General features: G+C 41.1%; 2 protein-coding genes across 4 annotated transcripts in view; one reads left to right on the plus strand and one right to left on the minus strand.

Moving 5' to 3' along the window:
* Positions 1–16,027, minus strand: part of JPH1 (junctophilin 1) — a 91,356-nt gene extending 75,329 nt beyond the window's left edge. For all 3 annotated transcript variants that reach the window (XM_074883081.1, XM_074883071.1, XM_074883062.1), the window contains exons 1-2: positions 15,576–16,027; positions 8,213–8,969 (exon numbers count right to left, since the gene is read on the minus strand). In XM_074883081.1, coding sequence (XP_074739182.1) covers positions 8,213–8,969; positions 15,576–15,954 — 1,136 coding nt within the window. In that variant the 5' untranslated portion in view covers positions 15,955–16,027. The remainder of the gene's footprint in view (positions 1–8,212; positions 8,970–15,575) is intronic.
* Positions 16,028–16,370: 343 nt separating this feature from the next.
* GDAP1 (ganglioside induced differentiation associated protein 1) overlaps positions 16,371–22,226 on the plus strand; it is a 31,246-nt gene continuing 25,390 nt past the window's right edge. Inside the window, exon 1 of the mRNA XM_074883107.1 lies at positions 16,371–16,804. The gene's annotated coding sequence lies outside the window, so the exon portion shown is untranslated. The remainder of the gene's footprint in view (positions 16,805–22,226) is intronic.

The following is a 22,226-nucleotide window of genomic DNA, read 5'->3' on the forward strand; positions in this document are numbered from 1 at the left end:
TGGTAAGAGAAAAGAGAAATATATGCCTTTCTTCTTAAACTCCCAGAACAAAAGAGCTGAGAACTTGCATTTAACTGATTTCATATTGGCCAGATGCTAATAAGGAAATTTCTGGCTTTCAAGTCGAAAACAGTAATACCATATTTTCCCATCAATCCCTGCTTTTAATGTAGTAGGACCAAAGTGTAGCATTCGTCACCAGAAACTCTTTGGAAACTAAGTGGAGAAAATTAAGATAAAAAAGAGAAGAAATGCTTAAAGTGAATAAAAAATTAGTTCAGAAACAGAATATAATGGGATAGATTATTTTTTTTCCCAACTGAGAAGGTTCACTGCTGGATATCCACAAGGCTCACAGCTGAGAACCCATGACACTCATAAAGGTTGGAGAAAAGGTGTGAACAGTTAAGTGGCAGAACTTGTGAATGTCAGTGTTACAGAAGTCTGAGGGACAACTGCAAAGAAGTGCTGCATAAAACTCACTGATCACTCTTAAACGGAAAATGAAGTTCAATTTAAGTGTAAGAGTGATGTGCAACCCTAACTTCATAAATAAAGTAAGTGGCTTTCAGGTGACCTCAGAAATAAGTTCTTCGTTGTTTCATCTGATTGTTGTTTCAGATGTTAAACGCTCACATGGGCTTGAGGGGAGAGAAGCTTATAAGAAGAAACTGGATACTAGCCACAAAGAGACTGTGCCGCTGCCTCCCTAGACAATGAGAGCAGAGAATTGTGGAAGAATAAAGTAATAAAAGAGGAAAAGCATAGTGAGGTAGGCAAAAGCAAGCAAGTCAGTGTATGTAAATATGTACCAACGTCTATTAGATGTATAAAACAGAAAAATGTATTAATCACCAGAAAAATGAACTGAAATTCTATGTATCACTGATCAATCAGTATTCAAACAAACAGCATCACTCATTGAACTACACCAGTTTTCAGAAAACTAATCAATTATTATTTGGAAAATACACAATTAGATCAACATAGGAGGAATTAACTAAATCATTTAAATGACTATGTTTCTGCTGTAGCTGTTCACTGGAAAACATCCTACATCCTAAATGTAGAATACTCATCATCAATGTTACAGTTAGATGACAGCACATTTCCTTATTTCTTTGAAGAAAGAAACTGGGAAGATTCTGTATTAATTGGTTAAATCTTTGAGCAAAACACCAAGTAAATTATTCAGGCCCTGAGTAGTGCTACTAGCCATATGTATGTAGTTGTACTAAATACAGTGGAAATATAAAATTTTTTGGTTTTTGAGAATATTTTTATAACAATCAATAAGTCCAATAGTTTTACACTAAGGTTCATATGTGACTAACCAGTACAAACAATCCAGATCGTTTTTGAAATGGAGATTTATTTCCATCTCAGAAACTCTCCTGAAAGTCAGCAGAGACAGATGTTGTTTGTGGCTTAGCTTTTGAACAATTGTTGTAATACAGATCAAAAAGGAGATATTGTGTAAAAACTAAGGCAAGAATCTGCATAACAGCTCATCTTCTTTGACTACAAAAAAAAATATTAGTCTTTTGCTGGTGTATCTTAGTATCATCCAAAAAAAGCATTAGCGTTTTCACATACATCTGCTGGGCTGCCACTGTAAAGATTCAGCTCCTAAAAACTGGGCAAAAAATCCTTACTCATCTGAACATTTCAAAAAGGTTTGCATATTAAAAAAAGGCTTTCTTAGATAGTTATTTAAAAAGCAGTGGTACAGTGTTGGTTCATTTATGTTTTGAAAGCAGAGAATATTTTCGATCTTATATTAGCTATCTCCAACAAGTTAGAAAAGCAACTCTGGGATAACAATTCTATGTCTAATACAAACGCAAAGTAAGATTGGCTATACTCCAGAACTACCTTTTTTTAAAAAAAAAAAAAAATATCCCTGTTCAGACTTACAGCTGTAGGTAGGTGTATCTGGATATAGGTAATTTGATGAAAAAGTTAAATATTTGAGGCTTTCTTAATTTCCAGCTGAGGGATAGTACAGGAGTAATTTTGCATATTTTCAGCCACGTAATCTTACTGCATTAAATACTAAGAAATCAAATCTGTGTAGCAATGTTTATAGTATTTGTATATTTCAAACAGATGTACTATTCATTCCCCAGAAAATAACAGAGGAAGAGTCCAAGACTATATTCTTTTACCAAGAAGTTGTTTGTGAAATCTGAGTGAAAATGTGCCCCACTGAAGTTGGTGGTATAACTCCCACAGCATTCAAGGAACATATGGTTTCCTCTAAAGAATGCAAAATTAACATTAAAATTACTATCCATAGTAGCTGAAGACTTATTTTAAGTTTTACCACAGCATTTTATTTGTTATCTTCAAATAGACTATGTAGTAAAATGATTAAAACGGCTTTTGTTTTGAACCTAAGGCAGCAGTTTGTATTAAAGCAAGCAGTCTTATATAAATACCTTTGGTATTTGTTGGATCCTATTCCTAAACACAATGTTCATATTTCAGCTATAATAAGTAAAGCATCTCAAAGACGTGTGAAGCACTAGTCTTGCAAGTGTCCAGTTTAGTTTCTTGAGTGAAGCGAGATTGGTAGAGTCAGCTAAATCCATCATGGAAAGCTGTATGTGGTGCACAGAATTTAGTGCCATTTGGAATGATTGACAGCTGCCATCTAGTGTGGACACAAACTATACTACCACATGGATATAATTCCAGCTCTCCCTAGAAATCACAGTTTGCTCAGGTCAAGCTGAGAGCACTGGTCACAGAAGGCAATGAACGCAACTAAGCAACTGGCTACTAAACCATTCAGTACTCCTTCCTGACCATGCCACACACTCCACGTAAACCCACCAAATGCAGCACAGCACAGTGAAATTCACTCTGAATTAAGGTTATGAAAAAATATAAGCACTGGTTTCTTATCTATACGCTGTACTGTGAACACTCATGCCCTGGGGCGGACACTGGAACTGTGCTGCTCAGAAGCAGGTGCTGCCCAGTGACTTGAAGCCAACGCTAAGCACCCAGGCCCAGACTGGGGCAGCGCCAGGCCCGTCCTCAGGGTAAATCAGAGCACTCTAAATCATCCTCAGTGTCGAACATTACACAAGCCAGCTACTGGTTCCAGGAGGCCACTATGACAGTGAGGGAGAGCAGGGACCCAAGAAAGTCCAGGGTGTGGTAGCGGACTCCCAAATGAAATCAAAATTGTTATACTGGGTCACCGCTACCAAGTCAATCCTCCTGCACTTTCCTCCTGCGGCCCCTTCACAAACTCGAGGCTCCTTCGCAACTGTGCAGAACAAAGCAGGCTGCTCATGACACAGGATCACAACCAGAGTTTCGGTAGTTTCTACTAAAAAAAAAAAAAAGGCTGAAGCTAAGCCATAGCGTCTGTGGACTTGGACACAAATGTTTAATATAAAATTGAGCTGTCTAAAAAAGCTACTCTGAAAAGGAAACGGCTGCAGAAAAGACACCAGTTAATCTCCCTTCAGCGCTCCCCTTAAAAGGTCTTCCTGACTAGAAGCTTGCGAGTCACTGTTATCTCAGCACAGACAGCTAATTAACAAGAAGGAACTGCTTTATGTTATTAGTTGCAAGATATTAATTTTACTGTTATCTTGATCTTGGGTCCTTTCAATCTGTTGCCAGTTTCTTTCCATTTGTTGGGTACTGCCATTTTCCCAGGCTGCAAGGTCTCTAGACAGGGTAATTTGTTTGTGCAGTGCCTAACACAAAGGCACCATTATCCTTCACCAAACCTCAGGTGCTCATGTAATGAAAACTCATTGTTTTTAAGGTGGTCAAAAATTCTCACAGCATATTATGACAGTATACCTTTCTTAAAACTCACTCACAACTTCGGAGTAATGAAAATTATTTAGCTTCTGTGGAAAAGAGAATAAAAAAAGAAGATACAATTCTTTAACTTGCTTGTTTTATGACCTGAAAGATCAGTGGAGTATAAGGAGAATATCAACAAGGAAATATTTTTTCTTTTGATTACTTGTTCCCTTTTCCTCCACACACTATCTTCTGATAATATTTCTTACTCTTACTATACTTTTATCTTGTCCCTCTGTGTCCTTACAAAGTTTTTTTCCTCAGTCAAGACTTAAAGGAGAATTTCTAGTTGAGCATTAGCTAGAAAAAATCTGAAGGGAGAAAAACAAAAAAGGCCTAGCTCCAAGAGCTCAATTCTGAACCCATAATATTGACTTTTCTACAAAGAACCTGGTATATGCAGCTTTGTAGCTAAACAAACATCACTCCTTCTGCTTCCATTGCTACATATTTACTTACAGGACTGATACATTTAAAAACACCCAGTGATACTGAGTATTAGAAGCTAAGTTTATGTTCAAACTCTGAATATTCATTCCAAAAATGTTACAGTTTATACCATAGTAAGTATTGATGGAGGCAAAGTTAATATAATAAACAGATCCTCTAATAAGAGCTTAAGTGATTTTCATACTAGGAAAGAAGTGCTCTAATTCCAGTTCATATTGAACTGCAGAGGGATACCTCCTTTGAGTAAGACATGACAGCGATGAAGAGAGGTTCAAAATCCCTACAGTGACAATTATTTGATATCCTCAAAACAAGCTTCTATTTGACTCTTGGTTGAATAGACATTTGAGGCTTTTTAACATCTTCCAAAAGGCTCTTCCAAATGTACATCTTCTAGCATTTGCGGCATTGCATATGTGCTTGAAGTAACATAGAAAAGAACTGATTACAAATTTCTGGAAGGCAGCTTTTCCTTTTAGACACCAAGACCCAAAAAAGGCATATAGAGTAAACCTGACTGCTTTTAGCACAAATGGGTTAAAGACTAATTTGACCTAATTACTGCCTAAAATAATGATTAAAAAAAACTCCCAACCTTTTAATATTTTAAAAAGGAAAAACATTGAACATTTTTCTCAAATTCCTCAAGTTCTGTGATTTTTATATTTATGCCTTAATATTTTGTCTTAAATACAGCTAGTAAAACTACAATACACAATCAAGACTGTTAAGCTGTGCTATCATTTTAAGAGCATTTTTATTCACTGTTGATTTATAATCTGTTTTGGATATATATCTGTGTAGCAGAGGCCGGTAACTATTTCCCTGATACAGCAACTTTCATATACATCACATGGTTTTGTGATCTGACATATTTTGAGAAATGCTATCTAAAACACCTCAATACAAACGCCTCAAAAACCCAAAGGCTGAGTCAGGTGAGACAATGTAAATTCAGGTTCAGAGAAGCACTATTAACCCCAGCTTTTAGATTTTTCTTTGTACATCAAACTGTCATTTTAGATAAAGGAAGACTACACAGATTATTAAGGCGGGCTTTTAGACATAAAAAGACATCGGGAATATAAAGTAAAACAGTGGTTGGTCTTGCTGATGACTGTGTGGACATCTGTCACAGGTCAAACCATCAGCCAAACCTGTCATGACCAGCAGGGAGCTATGAAGAGGAGTATGGTCTGGTTTCATTTGGCTGAGCAAACGTTTTGGGAATAAGCAATACAGGAAGAACAGCATACAACTCAAAGCTGTGTTGAAAAGGAAGGTATCTGGCTGAGAGTCACGGTTTGTAGCTCTCTGGAATGGAAACCTAGATATTTGATGCTTTTTGGGGTAAGAAAAGGTCTATCTAGAGAATTCTTCCATTAATGGAATGGAAATCTACAGTAAGCCCACACTGTTGTTGACATCTACCAGGTCTGAAACACAGACGGTTTTACGGGCCACTGTGCGGTGAGGTTATGCCACATGGGCAGAACCATCTTTGTATTGCACACTAGAGAAATGGCAAAAGGCACTCCTTCGGGACTTTTTTGTGTAGTAGTGATTGTTAGGAAATGGACAAGACCACCATCCTCACATTCATCTAAGACACTGCAGGAATGCCATTGTCTGAAGGATTAATATATTATTAATATATCAGTTTGGCAAAAAAGTAGTCACAAACCAGTACTGGTCCTCAAGTTTCAGTGGGACAGAAGCAAGTTCTTTCGTCCTGAAACCGTACCAATCTGGTCAGCCTAGAATTTAGCAGCTGTTTGAAGTGGAAGTTTCTTCCTCGACGCTCTTCTAGATGATCTGGCTCTTACAGAGTCAGCACTACTGACTCTGTCAGTATGACAGTCCCTTAGTTCACATAATGCCATGGCCTTGCTCCTACTGGTTGAGACTAAAGGCAGTTCTGAAAACTTGAGAGATAGGAAGGGTCGTGTCATCCTTACTAGGTGAGTCCAACACGCACTCACAAGTGAAGTCAATGTAATCTTTATGTCTGATGTTGCCTGACTAGGTGTCAGGTCTCATTGCCTTTGACTCAGTGCCAGTACAGTTAGTGCCCAGGCTACTAAAAGAAAGGAAACATGAATTTGAAGTGTTGCTATCCATACTGGTAGTCATGGGACTGTTTCAGAGAGATTCTCAGCTGAAAAACCAAAGGAATGGCCCACAGTCACAGCCACACTGCAACTGATGCCTTCTGTTGTTGCACTTTCAAAAACATTTTTTCAAGAAATAAACATTGTTTTCATGGACTGTTCCAAAAGAAGCAATTTGAACTCTGTCCTTCACCTAAAATTGAAGGGAAGGAACAGCAAACAAAACACTTCAGAGAGATATTCCTTCTTAAAGAGGAAGTGTGTACACTCTGCCTTGTAACCTAATGGTCTCTGACTACAGATTTTAATAGCTTTATACGGACTCAAAATGGTGACTCCTATCCACACATCCCATCACCTCAATTTTTTCCGAACTAGGGTGTATTATGTACTGACAGAACATGAAAGGGATCCAGTAATTTCTTAAAGCTAGCTATTACTGATCTGCTTTGCTAATATGGTATGCTGTCATATAATGCCTTACATATATTTATAGAATTGAGTATATGCTAACCTCTAGTTACTTAGGTGACCAGTGCTCAGAAACATTCTTTAACAGTATGCTAAATTCTTTATGTTTGTGTCTCAACTACTTTTCAGTATGAGCCATCCACGTATTCGAGCTTTCCCACTTACGCAGTTTTCGGTCTTTTCTGTATTCTTTATGACTGCCAGAAAAAGGATAGTCACTGAGCACACACTAGTGACCACACTAAATCAGGAATCAGTTGTTCAGCTCTAAGTGTAATGTGACATCCTCTTTCTAAAATAGCATGAAGATTTTCTTTCATGCACATTTCTGGGCTCTTTTCTGGTCCACAGCGTATTTCAAGAAAAGCCTGCCTGAGGAAACAAACTAAAAGCAACAACAGAGAAACTGCCACAGAAACTTATTGGAAGGCATTAAAAATTAAATAGCTTTTTAAAGAGCTCTCAGACTTAATAGTAAAACCTATTAAAATTGTCTATACTGATTTAATTTGTAAAATTCCATTTCAAACAACTCTGCTTTGTTGGTGGTTAGGAATTCAAAATGAAAATGACATTTTTTCCCTGCTACTAATACCCATACACTTCTCGCCCATCTTGAACACATGGTGGGGGGGGGGGGAGGGGAGGGGGGAGAGGACAACCACCACAATTTGAAGTGGTAATCATAAGATCCAGATGAATTCACACTGCAGAAGTATGCTCCAAAACGAAGGAGTCCTCCTACAGAACTCTTTTCGCAGATATTGTTCTGGCTACCGAATCAACAGCCTCTAAGCACAAGAGCCTTGACCATTATTCTTATGCTGTTCATATCACAGTCTCTCAGATAAACAGATGAATCTTAAGATGCTCAGTGTCAAACTGGCAACTTCAGTGTGCCTCAGATGCTGCCCCAAAAATCAACACGTTAAGCGTAACTAGAGCATGCTTATGGGAAGACATTCAATCCTCACCTCGCATCCCCCAAACCAGTCTCTACATTTCCTTGCTCGTTTTATATTTCAAACAGTTTTAAAGGCATAATGTAGCAGCTCGAGTGAAAATAGAAATGTATGAGGATGGAAGTTTACTGTCACAGTATATTATGGAACATAATATGAACATCTTTACTCAAATGAGCAGAAGTTCTAAGTTTCCTATGTGTAATGCCACTAAGGTCAGTGGAGTTACAGATGTGAAACTGAAAGGTAAGTACTCACTAAAGACAACATTTACACCCTTGCACTTTCTGAGTCTTTAGTCAACAATAAGAGCTCACACACAGTGTAACACACTTTTGTTTCTGAAAACTCAGTGATGAACAAATATATTTTGCAATAACGTACCTTGAAGTTGCAATTTCCACTTTGGTTCTTGCCATGGCAGCTGCTCGCTGTGCACCCTCTATTGCTCTATCCACCTTTTCTCTAGTTTTTGTGTTTCGTATTGGTATAAGTTGCTTTCTTATTCCACGGACCAAAACGTTATTTTTATATTTTCCCTCTTCTTTGGTGCCATCTGGAAACATGGTACATCCATATCCATGCCTCCTGTTATTTAGCCATTCTCCTTCATATTTCATACCATTTGAACGCTCACTAATACCAAACCCACTGCGCTTGTCATTCTTCCATTCACCCATATATGTTTCTGTAGTGGTGGCATCAACATGGTCTTCCATAGGGCAATAATCACAGTCACCGTCTCCAAAACTAATTGTAGAGTTGGCATCGCTAGAACTAATTCTGCTCATAGCAGCATCACTCCTGACGGAGCTCCGTTTGCTAGATATCGATGACCTAGATTCAGATTTTCTAAGTTTTATACTACCAAGAAGGGATCCTCTTCTGAACAAGCCTCCTTTTTTCTTAATGCCCATGGCTTCTGGATCACTGTGAAAATTGAGCACAAAACCTCCTCTTGTTCCAGCTGGACTGTCTGAAGTGACGTCATGCAGAACAGTGCCGTTGCTCTGCTCACTTCGAAGAGAAGCTAGAGACGTTCGGAGGGGTGAACGGATCACGGTTGCCATGCCATAGGGTACACTCTGACGTACACCATATCCATGTCGCATCCCTCCTGTCCATTGCCCCTGGTATGTACCTTTTAAAGTAATAAGGAGAAATTAAATTTAGGAAGCTGTAGAAGACCTAGCACTCTTCATTCAGTATGCTACAGGCAACACTATGTTGTCAGCTCTGTCTGGTAAACAGAAATGAAGAAAAAAAAAAAAAAAATCACAGTCCATGACACAGTAGACAACTACTTCTGTTACTTGTTTTTCTTATAAATTATTTTTCTGCTTAACAAATCCTTCACTTTCCCAGCCGAAATAATTTATTTTCGCAACTAAATCACAGTAGCTATAATTGCAAGCATTTTTTTAATGGATCTGTCCAGAGAAAAAATTTCAAGAGAAATTTCTAAAGCAGGACTCTGTCAACATTTTTTTTAAGGTGGAGAGGTCAGCAGAAGCAGAGCCCCATTATATGTAGTAAGCTGAGGAGGGAGACAGGGATGGAGAGGAGAGAGGGAACAGGACACTCACGGCTCTTGCCTCCAGCTGCTCATAGAAAGAGCATGTAGGAGCAGTATATGTCCCATTATCCTGGGTTTAAGGTGACTACAGATCTCTCCTTGTCATGACATATTTGACAATCCACTAAATTGTCTTATCTTCAGATGGGCCTTGGATCCACTGTTATAAACCTCTATTGTAAAATTAAATATTTTAAAGTTTTTGCATGCACTTGAATGGAAGAACGAAACCTCGGTGTATCTTAGTCTTTATGAACTCTTGATATCAACACTTTTTGGTATCCCCAGTATTGTAAACATGGCACTGCATTCTGCATTACGTTGTGACAGAAACACCAGAAACATGAATCCTTTAGCACTTTTTTTGCCTTTCGTTTGTTCTACAGTATGTGAGAAAGACAAGGCAGTAATAAACAGAATATTGCACACCATTCTATCATAAACACATTACATTGTTGCAATCATAACTATTTTTGCTTTTTTTTTTTTTTTAAACAGCAATCTAAGGAAGAGCAACATGGTATTTAATATGAGAAGTCATGGACATCTATGCAAAGCTGTATCTAAGCCACAAATCAGCAGTATCAGATTATTACCGCAGATAGTTTTTTTCACGTATTCTTGAAAGGCATTTGCTTTTTGACCAGATACGTACTGCAGCGTCTGGTCTCCGAGAGCCATTTGTACCAGATATTCCAAAGGAAGGTGCCAGGAACCCCACAACTGGCAAATATAAGATAATCTGCTTTTTAAGTTCATTTCACTCTAATTCCCATTGAACTGCTTTAAGCTCCTCAAAATTAAGTTTCTCGCCCACCTAGCGCTGCTTCTTTTTTTTAAAAAAAGCTATTTTGAGTCTGAATATTCTTACAGAGGGATGAATAAGCAATCTTTAAAATACCTTTCTTTGATTTTGATCTGCTTTAATTGGAGCACCTATTAAAAACTATTCTTCAGAGAACTAAATATCAAATGTCAAATTCAGTGACTGACTAAATTTCTGTGAAAATATTTGTGAAACACCTGCAGTTTCAGATGTAGCTTACAGCTTCATTTGCTTTGAGATTTGATCTCCTTTGTATAAGCATACTATTTTGGTCACATACGTGTCAATTATCTATCAATTACTGCTTTACTGTATTACCTCTTCTGCTAAGTTATATTTCAATGTTTACATGCAATTAAATTTGCCAAGTGTGCTTTCTTTATTATATAATACTAGATAGGTTCCATAACATAACTATTCTGTATTGGTAGAAAATTCTACCAAGTGGAAGGTTTTTCTTTTAACAGATGGCTGCTGACACAAACAAACAACTTTCTTAGTTTCTTTCTCATTCTCTGTATCCTGGATACCTACCGCTGCACTGGTTGTAAGGGTGCTGAATCTAGAAACATGATTATTTTAAAAAACTCAGCATATGGAGAAGAACAAATAGAAACATGAGCACAAAGCACTGGTACGACGTATTCCATAAATACTGCAAAAATACAACCACATTGTAATTTTTCTCTTTATTAAACAGACATTTCCCAGAAATATATTAATATTTTATGAGCTTAAATAACTACATTTTGTCCATAGTTATATCTGGGATCCCCCTAGTATCGTAATGATATGCTAGAGCTAAGAATCTGGCTACGTATACTTACTGCTACATACAACAATCTGTCTAACATTCTGAACCAGTTAATCTCATTTAAAAATAATAAATCTAATTCTGATTATACCACAATATTATATTAGAGCAGCAACTCATAATTATGCTATTTGAGTGGCAGACTCAAAGCAGAATCAACTTATTTCAGTATGGAATATTATAAAAGTACACAAGGTCAGCCTCTTTTCTTACCAATATTTTGTTTTAATTAATAAACATGGAAAGCTCAAAAATACTTAACTCATTTAGGACTTGTGTTTTTCACTGCTCTCTAGAAAGAATTGGAAGTGGTCACTGTTGCCCATACAGGCACTAAAACAAGGACAACTGATGTGCTGCCTACTCACTTGTCTGATTTTTCTTTCTACTGGGGAAATACAACCAATGCCAGCTTCTTCTAAAGAGAAAACAGTCAATGAGAAAATGGAAGATTCATACTGAATTGGTCCTTAGAAAGTATCAAAGATGTTTAGTTGGAATTTTGTGCAGTCTTGCTGGTAACAACTATCTCTTCTGTCATTACAAATCCATTAAGGGAAGGGCTTCTGATATAAGTGCTAGAAAGCTGACTCATTTTCTTTGATTTTTCAACTTACATTTTAAAGGAAAAATATTTTAATGGCATATGGAGGGAGGTGTCCAGAATGCAGATACAAGAGACTTGTACAGTAATTTGACTGATGATATCAGTCTTAACTGTATCATCTTCTTCAACAAAAGAAATTTTAGAAAACTTTAAATGAGCAAGATAAGGTATGTTAATATTGCAATATAATTAAATACTACAGCATAAGACATGATAAAAAAGCTTTTCCCATATAGGAAGATACAAATGTATGCAGTATTTACCTATCTCTCTATATAGATATAAATATGAATGATATATCAATAAGCACACCTTGTCCTGCCTCACGTTATACTATAGGTGACTGTTCAAAGCAGTTCCTGCAAGGGTCAGCTGTTAAAATTTTAATTAAGACTGTAATTACCAAGCTAATTTAAAACTGTATTTGGCCATAAACCAATAACATTGTTCAGCATTAATTTTCCAAAAGCTAGGGTTGGTATCTTTTGTAACTGAAGAAGCATTCAGCCACAACTTCTACTGACCGTCCATCTGGTGTTTAATTGGTTTCCTTGAAAAGGCGTCCATATTTTGAACTGAGAGCTATTAGAAAGTATATTTTTCCCTTTTGATTTTGTTGGCAACTTGCTGTAAGGTATACTTTCATAACCTGTCTCCTTAGAGTTACATTGTGCTATCCCTCCCAAAAAACCCTCAGTATATCTTACAGCTCTAAATGTCATTGCCTACTTGTGGCTAAAATATTAAACTATGCTGGGTGAAAAAACGGAGAGGCCAAGGACCTATTTAACTACTCCACTTGCTCTTATCCTTTACTCACACCTTCTGTGGCTTAACAAATTAGTTGTTACATCACGATTTTTGCATGCTTTTCAGACTCAAGTGTGAGATAAGCACACACCTAGAAAGAAGACTACTTAGAAATCAACAAACATATGTACTAGAGATGACCTTTGCTTAGGATGCATTTGCCACTGACCTCTGTGGAATAACAATGCACAACCTTACAGCACGATGCCTGTTATTGCTATTGTTGGCAGGACTGTAAGGTGCTAACTAATTTACACATACTGAAGTTTCAAATCTGGCCTTAGTACCTCCATAAAAAATGCTCTGGTAGGCTTGCAGATTCACACAGATTCAACAAAATCTAGGGAGTTTAAAGGAGGCACCAAAGTCCAGATTGTTGTAGGGAACAATCTGACAGGCAACTTGAAGGCCCAGCATAAGCACGTGCAATGAATGGAGGATCGTGGTTTATAATTCACGATGTTTTCCTCAGAGATTTGACTGAGTGACAATTTCAAGCATTTAAACACAGCATGACATATTACTCATGTCGTGCAAAGTGTTGTTTGCAGAAACCCCGAGGAACACTGTCAAGGCTTATGTTCCTTTTCCCTCTCTCAACTACATCTCCTAATACCACCGATACATTTTAAAACAACATATTGGGGAAAGAAAAAAAAGAAGAAAAAAAATAGCAGCAAAGAGGCCTGGTGTTTAGCGAGTTTGAAAACAAACTGGCAGTTGGCATAGTCTAAACAGTTATTTCCCTATGCTGGTATTCTCAGGTCATAATAAAGGAAGAGCTTTCCTTCAAATATTTCACAGTATGTTAAAGACACATATGTAAATCTGGTTTCCTTGTAAAAACATTTCAGACATTCTTCTGGTGTACAAATACGGCTATTGTTCCCAGGGCACGAAAACAAAAACACATCTGCAAACATCTATGACGTACTGCTTTGCTTCATTCATGAGTACTTTCATGAAAATCAATGGGACTTCACACCCTCTGTTCATATGAACTGCAACACGTAGAAGACTGGGGCCATGGTAACAGATCTCAGTTACTAGGGCTAAAAATCTTGCAGCGTGAACTGCGCACTTCATATGCTGTTTTGGACAAAGGATTTCCTGTGGGGTCTAAGTCTCAAAATTTAGAGAATTTACCTCCAAGTATCAATATTATATTGAGATTTTTTAAATTCCACAAGAACCCTAAAGAAAAAAGATAAAAGGAACTTCAGTCTGAGAAAATCACTTCTAGAAAATCTATTGGAATGGCAATTAGGAAGGAAGGAAGGAAGGAAGGAAGGAAGGAAGGAAGGAAGGAAGGAAGGAAGGAAGGAAGGCACTACAAATTCAGCTATTCTTCAGCTTCTAATTTACTAGCCAAAACAAATATAATAAAAATTGAAAAGTCTATTGTGTGGTGAAACTAAAATTCTGATCTCTTTCACATTTTGTTTTTTCATTTTTTAAATACCCAAACACATACTTTGGCTGACTTTGAGCATCAGAACTTTCCACACCAGGAACCAATTTTCAGTCAGCTACAAATATGTATAAACAAGGGGATTAAAAGAGTTCAAGGTACAAAAACCACAGTACATTTCATTTTCTGAAGGAAATTAATCTTCCCCAACTCACTACATTCTGTATTTCAGATGGGGAAAAAAAAGGACCCCAACTGTAAAGGTGTCTTCTGCTTAATACAAAAATACCTATTCTCTGACATGATTCTTAAAAGTTTGACCACAAATCTCTTACTAAAATTCCTTGAAGAAACCAGCAACAGCATCAATCAAGATATCTGATATATGGGTTAGTCCTTTAGTCGCATCATGTGAACACTACCTCTGATTTTGGTATATTCTATTTCTTGCATGTTACCTAAGCATGTTGCTCATAGCTGAAGCAAGCGGCATTTCTGTAAAAAAACCCCAGCAACTCTCTAGCCCTAAAAGTGAGACCAGTTTTTCCCATTACAATGGAGCAAACCAGGCTGAAGAGCAACTCTGCAGAAGTTGCAGGTGGCACAACCATCACTTCCACTAATGCCAATGACATTACAGCAGCAAAGAATGAATTAAAGAAGTATCAGGCTTATTTGTCATGCAGAGCACGAAATGACAGAGATATAATAGCTGTAACTGACCAAATAAGCTCCAGCCCTAAGTGACCTTACTGAACCTTGACTTCTTGACTGCTCCTAACTTAAAGAGGAGGGCAGACTGCCCAGTCCCCTGAACACGCCTACCGGAGCTCAGCCCTAGGAACATTTGCTTTTCTGCGGTGAAAGGTGTGAGAGGCAGGCCTGTGTAATTTCACAACTCAGCTTGTACTTAGAGCAGCGTGTTTAATTGTACACCATATTTTAATAAAATATGAGTTATGACGTGAGGGCGGACCTAAGTTTCATTGATTTTATGGAAGTTGTGTACCCACTTCATTACCTTCAGTGTCCTGTTTACAAGCCGAGCGTATCGAGTGTATAACGCTACCCTGCTAGCAAAGTAACACGGCACAAGGGCTCGCTTATTAAGTTCTTGCCGTTTCGCCAGGAAAACAGTGCCAAGGGAGGGGGGGACGGCGAGCGAGCTCGCCTGCTCTCTCTCTCTCTCCGAGACAAGCGCTGCCGGCCCCGGCTATCGTTATCGCGGGCGGGGAGCCCGGCAGCCGCCTCAGCAGAGAGAAAGGAACGCTGTCTGCAGGCGGTCGTAATGCGGATTTCTACCAGCTGGCCGCGAGAAAGCGCCGAGCCCGGCCCGCGTCCCGCCGCGGCCGTTCCCGCTGGCCCGGGGCCGGGCGGCTCCTCGCGGAGCCGGGGCGGGGCGGGCGCCGGGCACCTGTGGCGCTCCCCGACCGCCAGCGGGGCCTGCGGGGCGGCGAGGCCGACCGCTGGGGACCGCGCTCCGCGCCCGAGCGCGGCGCAGGGACCCGGGCAGCGGAGAGAGGGAAGACCCCCGCCGCGCTGCGGGGCCGCGGGGCCCGGGCCCGGTGTGAGGGCGGTGGCTGGGCTGGGGGGTGCGGGGCGGGGGGGAGGGGCCCTGCCCGCGGCGCGCGCGCCCACGCAGGCGCGCCCCCCGCCCGCCCCCCGGCGCCGCCGCGCGCGGGGCGCCCCCCGCCGGCGCCCACCTCCGTCCCCGTAGGTCTCGACGCCGTATCCGTCCTGCAGCCCGTTGCTCCAGGTGCCCTCGTAGCGGGCCGGCGTGCTGAGGCTCTGCCGCACCCCGTAGCGCCCCTTGAAGCCGTGGGACCACTCGCCGCGGTACATCCACCTGCCCTTCGTCTCCACGCCCAGCCCGTGGCGCTTGCCCTGCGCCCAGTAGCCCTGGTAGGTGTTGCCGCTGGGCCAGGTGTAGCCGCCCGCCACCTCGAAGCCGTGGGACCAGGAGCCGGCGTACTCGCCCTGCCCCTTGGGCCCGGTGCAGATGCCGTGCCCGTGGGCTTTCCCGTCCTCCCAGCCGCCGCAGTAGGTGCCGCCATCGTCGAAGTCGAACCGGCCGCCCGTCATCCAGGGCAGCGGGGCGAGCGCGGCGCCGCCGCCGCCGCCTGCCTCCCGCCCGCCTGCCTGCCTTCCCTGCCCTGCCCTGCCCTGCCTTCCCTTCCCGCCCGCCCCGGCGCTCCCCGCCCGCCCCGGCGCTCCCCGCGACTGCGAGCGCTCCGCCGGCCGCCCGCCCGCGCCCAGCCCAGCCGCAGCCCCGCGGCGGCAAGCGGCGCCCGCCCCCCGCTCCTCCCTGCCCGCCCCTCCGCCCCCCGCCCGGCACCGGCACCGCCCCCGGCCGGGGCCGCCGCTGCCGCGGGGGGCCGGTGCGCGCCCCGTGGGCCGGCTGGGGGCTGCGCCCGCCATCGCGCGCGGGCGGGCTCTGTCCCCGGGAGCGGCCGGGAGCGGGCGGGCGCCCCCCGGGGAGAGTCTCCGTGTGTGCCCCCCGCGCTCGGGGACGCGCGTGTCTCGGGGCGGGGCAAGGCCGGGGCGCGCGCAAACCGCGCCGGGGTCCCCGCGGCGTGTGTGGGACCCGCGGGGCGGCGGGGCCCGGCCCGGGCGGGCGGCTCCGCGCTCCGGCCGTGCCGTGCCGTGGCTCAGCGCTGCCCGTGCCCTGTGTGCCCGGACGGGCGGCGGCGCCTGCACCTGCCAGCCCGTGCAACAAGTAGGCGAAAAGAGAGTGCTTTCAGGCGGTTCCTGCCGATTTTTTAATTTTAGTTTTTTGTTTTCGCTTTCTCTGAGCTTTAAAACCGGTTTTAAGCTGGAGTTGCTGCCGCAGGGCACGCCCGAGTTGTGTTTTGTCCCGTTTCCAAGCCGTGATCGGAGCCCACCTCCCCGGAGGGGCAGTCCCACGGTGGAGAAACGGGGGGGCACCAGGAAGGTGAGTGGTATCAGGGCCCTTCAAGGACAGCGGTGCTGGGAACTCGGTGAGGAGCCTCTCACTGTGCCTTCGGCCCCATGGCCGTTGGGTGACTTGAATGGTTCTAAATCCTGCCAAGTACTCCTTTGCCAGATATTTGATAATCAGATAAAAATATAAGGGCAAATGACAGGAGAAACACGGAGGCGTAGGAATAGCAGGGAGAATAGTGGAGAAGGGATTGAAAGCTGTAGTCATAGGGCATCTTAGCTTTTTGTTCTTACGCAGCTGTAGACCACGACTGGAAGAAATTCTCAAAGAAAATGTTCCTCTTCAATGGGGATTTTGTTAAGAGCATAAATCATACTTATTAATCGTGAGGAGTGGTACTATCTGGACACAGTTGATTTGGAAAAGTGGGGAAATAGCAATGGCTATGTTGATAGCAGTGAGTAACAGCAGAAACTTAATTGCAAGTGAAAGATTTGAACACAAACCGTGAGAAGTTGAAACAGTTAAGCTTCAGAAATTTATGCCAAATTCACCCTAGTTATAAGCAGTTTTGACCTAAACCTAAACAAAAGTGAAATACTGCATATACTAAACATACCCATTTAACTTGGATAAATTTTCATGTTTTGTGCTTCACAGGCCACTGTTCTATGTACATTTTTATGCCATGTTCACACAGTTCAGTGCCAAAGTATCTGTTCTTTCCAGAAGAGAGTTAAGCGCCACATAACTGATACATGCCCCTGTTGTCTCCTCTCTTACCAGAGGAAATGTGCGCTATAAAGCCTTGTTCCTGTTCCGGTAAGGGGCTTTGGGATTTCTAGTTCTGCCTGAGCACGTGTAGGTAGAAGACTCTGCACACATTTGGACACATGCATCCAAAGAGAAAAAGACAAGATCAAAGACTTGTGCCTTGTCCATGAGAAGACGGGGAAGCTTTCGATGACCCTTGGTGCTCTGGGAATTTTGTTCCATGGTTTTGGAGTGTAGAAAACCAGACCAGAATGTTGCTTGTGTAGCACAGACGTTATGCAGTCTTTCACGATTCTTTGGACAAGGCTGTATAGTGCACTGAAGTTAAGGACTTGAGACCTCCACTGTCATGTGAGCTTTTGTGGAAAGCCGTTGTCAAGAATGGAGGAGAAGTCGGAAAAGGGTGTCGTAGCTGGGACTGCTGAAGAAGGTGTGGTTCAGTATCCTCTGAGTATTTCTTGAGCCGATCAGGTTTTATGCCCTACACATCCTGAATTTCTGAAGAAAAAGATGGGAAACAATAGTGATGATGGCACGTGTGCTTTGAGGAGTTTGCTATTTTCACTCTTGTCAGTCTCTCTTTTCCGTTTTCTTTCCTCTGACGCAAGATAAAGCCCTGTTATGTTTTAACAGAATTTCAGAAGAGTGAAATGGTTTATATGGGTGTGGGGAACTACCAGTTGGAAGTCAGCATGCCTATAGCTGATATTGGTATACAATTAAACTAGTAATTGAGGCCCCTGCTTACAATTGCGTGTTATTCTATGAGCAGGTTTTTATGCAGTACATGAGTTGTCGTGGTTGAACTGGAGATGCTGAGCATTGGTTTAATCTGTTGCGGGGCTAGTATTGCCTTTCATGGTGTTTCCAGGTGCTCTGTGCACAATGGAGGTGTAAGGCCTTACATGACACTTCTGTGCCCCGTGCACACCAGGGACAGGGCTGGCACAGAGGGGAGCAGAGGTGGGGTGGGGTGACTGGTTAGCAAGTCCAGACAGTGCTTCCATGACTCAGCAATGGAAGAGGTGGGTCTGATGAGGGAGCGTGAGATTCCCCCAGCCCCTCCGTGAGTCTGAGCTGCTCCTCTGAAGAAGCAGCCGTGCCCTGCTGCATGACGGCCTGGCTGATAACCACGGTTGTGCAAGTCCTTGCCTGCCCTGGGTATTATGCTTGGCTCAGTATTGGTGAATTACTGGATTTGCTGTCATTTCCACCCGAGTAATTGTACTACTGAATAACTGGATTTGCCGTAGTAATGACCTGGGTAATTGCGCTACTGACGTATATGTGTTACTGTACTGTTACTTGGAGATATCCCTTTAGGGAGTTTATCCCTAATGCTGTTGATCTGGTGTCTGTTATTGTATCCCAAACCTGTAACTAATTGGGGCTGCCTTAAGTTCTTGCATCTGTACACTAGAAGATGTTGTACCATTGCATTAATAAAATAAGTATCTGCCTGTTAGTCCTTTGTTTTGCCCCTTTGATTTAAATTTTACATATTTTAATATTAGCCCAGATGAACCCACAAGACTGGGTGGGCCAGATGAAAATTTTAGGAAGAAATCGTATAAATTCTCTTCTGTTACTACAAGTGTGTCAGTGGGGTTTAGTGACCTGCAAATGATGCTAAAATGAATGGTAATTTTGCATGTGGTTTATATTTCCAGGTGTATTCATTTAATGAAGTAATCAATTTAAATGAAGTTGACGTTTGATGACAAGATGAATTCATCACTGCCAGCCTTCTTTTATTATGTTTTCAGCAGGGGATAAATTTTGATAGATGTGAGGGTAGAAGTGCTTTGCAGAGAACTCTTAGCATCACTCAGACAGGTCTTGATGATGTAAGAAGTCAGAAGTGTCTCATTGCTGATCAGGTTGTAGATGTCTTTTTTTTTTCTTCTGCCAGATGTTGCATTGACAAGCCTCAACTTTAGTTCATGCCACTTTGTGTTTGCTTCTGGTCAGGGTGTAGCTAATGATCATACACAATGTGTAGCATGTATGTGTTAAGTACCTTAGATGCACAGATTTTGTTTCCTTGGACTCTTCTGCCCAGTATCAAGTTAAAATTTGTTCTAAAATTCCACAGATGCAAGAAGTAAGCAGTTATAGGTAGATGAATGAGTTTGCCTGTTTTGTCCAAAATAAATGTAATTACTTCCACTATTTTTAAAATCTGCCTTACAAGAAGTCTCTTTTGAAGTCTTTGATACATGTAATATTCAGAAAGTACAAGGTCCAGGTGCAGTTTGTTTATCATTTACAAAAAAGTGTGATTTTTGATGTGTATTGGCCAAATAGAGAAAGTTTACCTTGAGTAGTTCTGTTGCTGTGTAAGTCATCACAGCACTAGGTCTGATGATGCTGTATGTATGCAAATCATGAGTGCCTAATGACACTGTATGTATGCAAAAAATGTGCTGCAGTGTTATATTTAAAAAGGTCCTTGGTGCAGGGATGGTAGATGCAGCAGGTGAAGATATTAAACTCCAGAAATTTAATATTAACTAGATACAAAACTGCTGAGTTTAAACTATCAGGCTATAGATATCTGATGCATGAATAAAAATTAGGCACATTTATTCTTACCGTTAAAAGCCTGATTCAGCAGGGAATTACTTTAAGTACTTTAGTAATCCCATTTATTTCAGTGGGACTACACATGAGCTATAAATTAAACATCTGCAAGATATCTGTGCTCAAATAAAGCAAAGCTCCCAAGAATGTTCTCAAGTGCTTTGCAGAACAGAGGCAGGATGCTTAACTGATGAGCTCCATGAGCTGCACACATTGTATTGGATGAGTTCGCACACAGGATTGCTGTGTGGGAGGCAGAAACAGAGGAGTGAAGGTAGTACGAAAGCCACAGTGTAGAAATTTGAAAGGCAAGTAGGTCTTTCCTGGCTCCATATGAACAGCCATAACTTTTATGCCAATTTTTATGCCTTGAGTCTAAATTAACATTTATAAACATCGGTCTGTATAACTTTAACATAAATTATGTTGTCTGACTTCTAGAACAGGAACATACCACTTTTTCTTACTATACTGTAAATTCACATAAGTTACTGTGAATGCTGGAACGGTAATTGTACAGAATTTTTTGAAAAAAATGTTGCTATAATATTTGAGAAACATTGTGTTATCAAACTACTCTCCTAGCTGCATTGGTGTCAGTTCTACCTTGCACTTGAAGATGGGACCTAGCCAGTAAGATAGTATATTTAATTCCAGAGATGTTATGCTTACTCTGTGAATACAGTTATTATTTTCTTTGCAAAAATGCTGATAAAGCTTATAAAAACAAAAATACAGATTCTTTTCTAACTTGAAAACAAGATGAGTATGTTCTGTACCAGGACGTCTATTTTCAGCGTTGTTCTCAGCAACTGAATTAGATTTTTAAATAAAAATGAAGGTTTTTTTTTTTTTTTTTAAAAAAGAAATACAGCATTTATGTTGATCTTCTTTGTTTCTGAAGTGATTTAACAGCAACAGAACTGTCCATACAAGTAAGATACAGCGTGTTGGAATTACATATATATTTTTAAAATGTATAAAGATATTCGGTTATCTTATAATGATGGTATGCAATAGTGTTATGGTTATAAGTACCTACAAATTATGGAAAAAATAGGAAATATTGTTTCTGGGTCTTGTCAACATGTAGTGGTTTTGTTGTGGGTTTGTTAAGTTTTGGGGTTTTTTTTTTTAACATGTCTGCAGAGAAAAAATGAGTGTATCACTATACCTTAATCCACTTAAAAAATATTAACTTCAAATGTGTTCACTTTTATAATTCTTGATTTCAAGAGAAGTGTAACATCATAATGATTATCCTAAACTACCACCCAAATCATATCGGTGGAGAAGATGTACAAAATCAGATTTATCCCTAGCAAGTTTTTCCTAAATGGTGATCTTAATCCTGCAACTGCTGCAGTTCAAGTCTTGTTTCCTCTGGAAAGATGGAAATGGGTTTATTTCTTTCCTCTCTGCAGCAAATTCATAAGTGAAGATGGCTTGTCATGTCTTGCTTTAGCCCTTTTCTTTAGCCTAAGCAGGCTGTATCTTTCCATTATTTCTCCTAGAGCTTGTGATTGTCACTGTTGCTGTTGTCTGGACTTTCTCCAATTATGTTAGGTATTTGTTAAAGACTGACTTTGAAAACAAAACACATTATTTGGCTAATATTGTGCCATATTAAAGTAGCATAATTCCGTGTGACTCCAAGACAGTCCTATTCTTTTACACTGGTGCCAGGAATAAATGGTGTGATGAGTCCTTCCCCCTTCCCCCCCCCCCAAAAAAAAACCCAAACCAACAAGATGATGTGTAACAACTCCTCTTCAATGTGTGATTTGCTGTTGTCCTAATCCTCTTCCACAGAATATTGTGTAGCTAGTTGCTTCCCACTTCGTATTAGTGACGTTGAGTTTCACTCAGCAGGTATTCCCTTGCACGCTTTTTCTTCCCCTTAAGATTACTTCCTCGGGTTAAGTTCATTTTGAATTTTAATCTCATATTGCAGTTCCTTTCCTAGTTTCTAACAGTTTGCACATTTGCACATGCAATAACAGAACTCTTCCAAGATCAAAGTTATTAATGAATGTATTGAATGTTAAAGGATTTGGTACAGATTTAGCATTTGATACATCCTTCAGCCTTGGGA

This window comes from Strix uralensis, chromosome 1 (assembly GCF_047716275.1).
Source record: "Strix uralensis isolate ZFMK-TIS-50842 chromosome 1, bStrUra1, whole genome shotgun sequence".
NCBI lineage: Eukaryota > Metazoa > Chordata > Aves > Strigiformes > Strigidae > Strix > Strix uralensis.